Consider the following 6,358-nt stretch of genomic DNA (forward strand, 5'->3'; position numbering starts at 1 on the left):
TTATTCACATTCTTTAAATAGTAATCCTAGAAATACGTCTTTGCGCAGGATGCGTTAGAAAGAAAAGAAATATAGTAAATTTATGTTTCAAATATAGTATGATAATTAATTTTTAAAGTATGTTACTATCTAGTTGTCCAGTTAGAAAATGACATGTCAAGGTACGATGGACGAAGGTGAGTCCGAAGTCACTTGTGGGCGGCTGGTGAAAATTGAAATAAAAAATTAAAATCGGAATGCCCACCCTGAGGTCTCGAAAACAGTTGCAAGTCACGTACATGCGCATGTGTTATTTTTCACCAAATTTGAATTTTAATTTGATACTAGCATACCCTTTTTCAAAATTCATTGAAACTTTAACAAAAATGAATATTTTGCGACAAATAAAAAAACGTTAATTCAATCTAATAGAAACATGCCACTTGAAAGTTCAATTGAATTAATGTACGTAAATAAGTAAAAAAATATATCACCAACAATAATATCTAAGAGCAACAAAGTTATCTCTACGATTGTTTTTAAGAGGGTCAGGTAGAAATTAGAACAGAAACTGTTTTTGTGTCGGAGCCGAGGCATCAAGGAAATGAATTAACGATAAAGGCCAAAGATCCCTTGCGTTTATAAGCACAATTGATACTAATCGGTTATTGTTTACGTCAGCGCGTTTACCATACGTACGTAAAGGTATGGTATGTTGTCTCTTTAGGTCTAAATCGGCCAACTTACGTCAGAAAGCGACAAGGCTCAGAGAGAAAATATGAGTAATTGTATTTGTTATAAGGAAAATTTTATTTGTTTATAAAATAATTAAGAGTGTACAAAAAAGCCCAAATACTGAGGTTTTAGAATATTCTTAGAGGTCAGTTTTAACTTTTTTTTTAATGATATATCCGTACGCCACTGGAACTACAACTAATTTATCATCGATGTCATCACTCAGGCAAATCGTGATCAAATTCAAATTGAAGGATCAGTATTAAGGCCGTATGTAGAGCTTTTTTTAATAAATGTACAAAAATTAAGTGATAAAAATTAGACACGCATAAATTATTCTACCAGTTAAGTACTTCTAAAACCTACACGAATGCTTTTTTATGGTTCTGATTAAGTTCCGGTTCCTGTTATTCACGTCAATTTCCATTCCATTCATGTAGAACATTAACAATAAATTATAAATGCCTGGTACAAATAATATAACCTAGGTTGTTTCATCTTTAATCCCCTTTCAAAAAAAGTATAGGTACCGAATATCATACTGTTTTAATAGGTATAACAAAAAATTTAAAAATATCCCATTTGATTTAAGTATAATATATATTTTGCACAATAATACATAAACTTATTTAAATAATCTAGGTTTAAATATTCAAAATTACGATAAAATCCAAGAGAAACGTAAATTTGATTATATTATACATACCGATTGTTTAGCAAAACAATATCTCTTTCATGTTTAATGGCATCACAAGAAAACACGCTGGTTGTCAACTAATAAAATGATTGTTATTGTTTATTGTTATTACAGTTAAATTGTCTAGAATGGTCTGGAGTGGTCAGTTATTTTTTCTAATCATCGTATCTGGCTTCTATACAATGCAATGTTGTTCAAGGATAAAAGAGGAGTTTTATGTTGCGATTAAAGGAAACCATCGTATTTAAAACTTCAGTTACTGACTAGATTTAGAAAATTGTTTCATACATTAAAAAATATTTCTTGAATCAACTTTGCTTTTATTTTTTCTTTTCCTGAGAAGCATCATTTAAAACAAAATTAAAGCTAAGGCGATCGCTGTTGTCGCCTAACCTAACACCAGGTACTTGTTTATTTGAGGAGCAACCGCCTAAGCCTTCTTTCTCACAGGCACAGGCGGATTTTTTCACCAACAAGTGTTTTGACATCAGCCCGACAATCAACCCCAATCGTGAAAAATCTAAGAAAGGATGCACCAACGGTATTCATTATAGTTTAAGAAATGTGGGATTAATTATTACGTTTGAGCTACCCTCTCCGCCTTCCTCAGAGAACTGCCACTGGATTATTCCAATCTGCAAAATATACAAATCTGTACTGCTTAAACTTGCATCACCACATATGCAAAGAAAAGGATATATAACACACATTTCATAACAGAACGAATAGATGTATCTTAAAGTCATAATCGTAATCCAATTAGGAAGATAACATTGAGTACAAACAAGTGTCAGCTAGGTTGTATAGCTAAATACTTAAAGGTTTAGTTGCCTTTCGCACATATCAACGAAGTTAGTTTGTGGTTAATTAAAATGGTGTTTAGAAAAAGAGTGTTGGATTTACTGCAAACCATCACATCCACTTCGTAAGTAATACAATAAGACTCATCGTTTTGGTCCCTGTATATCATTTAAACAATAGATAATTATATCGTCATCGTCAGTTCCGATTATAACTGTACGTAAAGGTTAATGTGATAACTAACATCAGACGCAAATTAAACGTTCTCGTAGTGTACAAACTGCTAAGTGATTCAAAAGACAAGTAAAAAAATAGTCTAAACTGGAAACTCGTTAGTCTTAAATTTTCGTATTCTCGATTTTACAAACGCCAAAATAAGGCCACGTATGTAAATAAATTATGAAATGTAGTAATACTAATCAAGGCCTCACCATAGGTTAGTTTATCAACATCAAATACAAAAATTCAATGAATTCGTACAGTGGTTCTTTACATATTACTAGACCTAGGTTAGAATAATTGTTACGTATGACAAGCAAACGTAAAAATTTCATAAGGCGTAGGTATATAACCTTGTCCAAAATAGCAATTTTATATTTTTAGTTAATAATTAAATATTTGAACACTTTTGTCAATAAATAAGTAATAATTTAATTGTCAACTACTGCACTTAAAATTATTGTAATGGATATGATGATCCATTTCTTTATTTGGTTTCAAAAGTTACTTTAAATTAAGTGCTGCCATCTGTTGACTATAGACTGAATGAACTCCTCAGGATTTCTTCAGAAAATTATACTTTTATCAACCCAGTTAATTTGGGTACTAGTACATAGATGGCAGTGGTAATCTGAAATTGTACAAGTTTGATGTACAGAAATATTGATCTTTGAAGTTTCAATCTTTAATAATCTTTTAATTTTAATAATAAAAAAAATGTATTAAGAAAATTGTTATGAAACTGAAACACAGTTATTTTAATTATCTCGTAAGGTTTTTCTGCCAGTTAATCAAAGGCACTTGTGTGTAACATTTTATAAATTTGAAAAATTTAAAACATAAAATCTATTCCCATTTTAGCTGTAAATGCCCAGCACATTCAAATGGAGCGGTGGTTCATTCAAGTTCAAAAGCTTTACCTTCTAAGGACTATGCATTTGAGGTACAAAATTTCTTAAATGCCTACGTATTAAAGTAAAAAATTACTTATTCTATTTTTTTAGAAAAATGAATATTTTGGTTTAATTTGTCGATTTCTAGATGGCTTCATCGACAATCCGGTACGGCAAAGGTGTTACTAAAGAAATTGGTATGGACATGGTGAATTTAAAAGCGAAGAAGGTGTGTGTTATGACAGATCCATATCTAGCCAAATTAGCACCTGTAAAAACTACAATAAATTCACTTACGAAGAACGGAGTTAAATTTGAAGTTTATGAAAATGTACAGGTGGAGCCGACTGAAGAAAGGTAAGCTTCACTCAATTTCATTCTAATAAATTAACACGGTTGCTTAGTTTATTAGATGCCACGAAATTTGCAAAGTCTGGAAATTTTGACGCTTTTATAGCGGTAGGAGGAGGATCAGTAATGGATACTTGCAAAGCTGCCAATTTATATCTTTGTGACAGAGACGCTGAATTTTTGGACTACGTCAATGCTCCGATCGGCAAAGCAAAACCTGTAACTGTGCCTCTAAAGCCACTTATTGCAAGTATGTGGAAACTATACGTTTTTACTAAAGTATAGACAATCGCCGCACTTTTTTTTGTAGTTCCCACCACGTGCGGAACTGGTAGTGAAACAACTGGCGTCAGTATTTTCGACTACAGACCTCTGCAAGCAAAAACTGGCATTGCAAGTAAAGCTTTGAGACCGCTACTTGGGATCATCGATCCCTTACATACTTTATCCTTACCTGAAAGAGTGACTGCTTACAGTGGCTTCGACGTATTTTGTCACGCTTTGGAGTCATTCACTGCCATCTCGTACGATGAACGGTCTCCGTGCCCAGAAAACCCTGGTTTACGCCCAGCATATCAGGGAAGAAACCCAGTTTCCGACGTTTGGGCACGTTACGCTTTGCGGGTTATTCAGAAGTATTTCGAAAGGTAAAAATAAGAGATCATGCCTGCCATTTAATTTTAGAAATTGCTCTTTGAAGGGCAGTGTATAACCCTGATGATATCGAGGCCCGCGCTGAAATGCATTTGGCATCGACGATGGCAGGTGTTGGATTTGGAAATGCTGGTGTACATTTATGTCACGGACTGTCATATCCTATATCTGGCAATGTTAGGGATTTCAAACCAGGCGGATATAGGTATAGTCTTGATTTTGTTTATTTTTTTTACTGCTTGGTTTTTTTAGCGACGATCATCCAATAATTCCACATGGTTTATCGGTAGTTATGAGTTCACCCGCAGTGTTTGAATTTACGGCTTCGGCTAGCCCGGAACGCCATTTAGAAGCCGCTGAATTATTAGGGGTTGACATTCGAAATGCAAAGAAAGGAGATGCTGGTACAATTTTATCCGATACTTTAAGAAAATATATGAGCATTATGAAAATAGAGAATGGATTGAGCGCGTTGGGTTTCATAAAAGACGATATCCCGCAATTGGTGAAAGGAACTCTTCCACAGGTAACTATTTTTCAGTTAGTTGAACTGATGACAGTATTTTTTATTTCAGAACCGAATAACGGAATTGGCACCAAGGGAACAGTCTGAGGAGGATTTATCAAACTTATTTGAAAAATCAATGACAGTTTATTGAGTACTTAATAAAACTGTATTCAATACTTCACAGTATCTACAATACATCTGACTATAATTATTACAGGAAATTACGTACATCAAAAGCCATGATATTTCTCAATAGCATGTTTGTGCACTGAACAATACTGCAATTAATTAAAATAACCTAAAAATCAGAATTTGATAATTGCTAAAATTGTTAATAATTTGTGCAAAAAATAAAAGAATTCTTGTTCTAATTTTGTGCATGTTTTAAAAACCACTGTTTTAGGATTTTCTGTACTTTTGATGCGACATATGTTGTCCGTAGTATTTTTGCCTCCTGATCACGAATCCGGTGTCAGAATTGAGCTAACACATCACAGGAATTTCTTAACCTCAAAAAACAGGTCAAAAATAGCAAAAATTCACGAAAAAGTGCTAGGAAATCCGCGGTGAAAAGGTAAATTTTGCAAATTTCAAGATTTCGGATACAAGATGGCCGACTAAATTTTTAAAAAATAACATTCGCGCCAAAGAGTGACAGTGGCAAAAATCGCCCGTTTTTTTCTACTACTACTCTAAAGAAAATAGATAAAAATATTTTTGGTCTCAAATTACTCGTAAAAAATTAAGATGAGCATAGCTTTTAGTTTTTTGAAAATTTTCGAAAACACCCCTATTTAGGAGTTGAAAAGACGCCCAAATTGAAGAATAAATACATATTACCAATAAATATAAAAACTATTAGCAGTGAATTTTTCTATTGAATGATTCTTGATACAAAAAAAGATTTATTCTCATGACTGAAATAAGCATGTTGAATTAGAAAATCCACCCTTAAGCGCCCTCGGGAGGTTGAATCGTCCCCAAAAATAGAGAATATTAGAATTGTAAAAATTCCAAAAAAAAAGTATATTAAGATAATTACATGCTAATAGTTTCTATATCAATTGGTAGTATTCAAATTCTTAATTTTTGGCATTTTTTCAACCACTAGGGGTGATTTTTAAAATTTTCAAAATACTAAAAGCAATGCTCATTTCAGTTTTTTACAAGTAATTTGCGAACAAAAACATGTTTTTATGCATTTTTCTTAATTCTCTGCGAATTGTGAAAAAATGGGCGAAAATCACAGGTTTTTTGCGGTCACTCTTTGGTATACGGGGTTTTCTGGGTTGCTGATCACGAATTCGAGATCAATTTTGCAAAATTCAAGATGGCGGCCGACGAAATTTTAAAAAAATAACACATTCGCGCCAAATTTGGAATACGAGAGTTTTCGAGGTCACTGATCATGAATCCGAGATCAGATTTACAAAATTCGTTTAAAAAAAATTTAATCAATTACCTATGTACTTTATTACCTGAGATTAGGCAGAAAACCCGTGAATAGATCCTTTACAGAAA

The 6,358-nt window shown here is 32.9% G+C and overlaps 1 protein-coding gene and 1 long non-coding RNA gene across 2 annotated transcripts; both read left to right on the forward strand.

Moving 5' to 3' along the window:
* The first annotated feature begins 895 nt into the window (after positions 1 to 895).
* On the forward strand, positions 896 to 1,723 carry LOC111691390. Its single transcript, XR_002762935.1, has 2 exons — positions 896 to 984; positions 1,526 to 1,723. It is a non-coding gene; the product is annotated as an uncharacterized LOC111691390 (long non-coding RNA).
* A 397-nt stretch (positions 1,724 to 2,120) lies between these two features.
* LOC108916341 (probable hydroxyacid-oxoacid transhydrogenase, mitochondrial) lies at positions 2,121 to 5,351 on the forward strand. The gene is made up of 8 exons (XM_018722571.2): positions 2,121 to 2,336; positions 3,293 to 3,374; positions 3,473 to 3,681; positions 3,729 to 3,925; positions 3,986 to 4,322; positions 4,376 to 4,534; positions 4,582 to 4,855; positions 4,905 to 5,351. The coding sequence occupies exons 1-8, from the start codon at positions 2,284 to 2,286 to the stop codon at positions 4,986 to 4,988; spliced, it is 1,395 nt and encodes a 464-aa protein (XP_018578087.1). The 5' UTR covers positions 2,121 to 2,283; the 3' UTR covers positions 4,989 to 5,351.
* The last annotated feature ends 1,007 nt before the right edge of the window (positions 5,352 to 6,358 follow it).

This window comes from Anoplophora glabripennis, unplaced genomic scaffold (assembly GCF_000390285.2).
Source record: "Anoplophora glabripennis isolate ALB-LARVAE unplaced genomic scaffold, Agla_2.0 scaffold2, whole genome shotgun sequence".
Lineage (NCBI taxonomy): Eukaryota > Metazoa > Arthropoda > Insecta > Coleoptera > Cerambycidae > Anoplophora > Anoplophora glabripennis.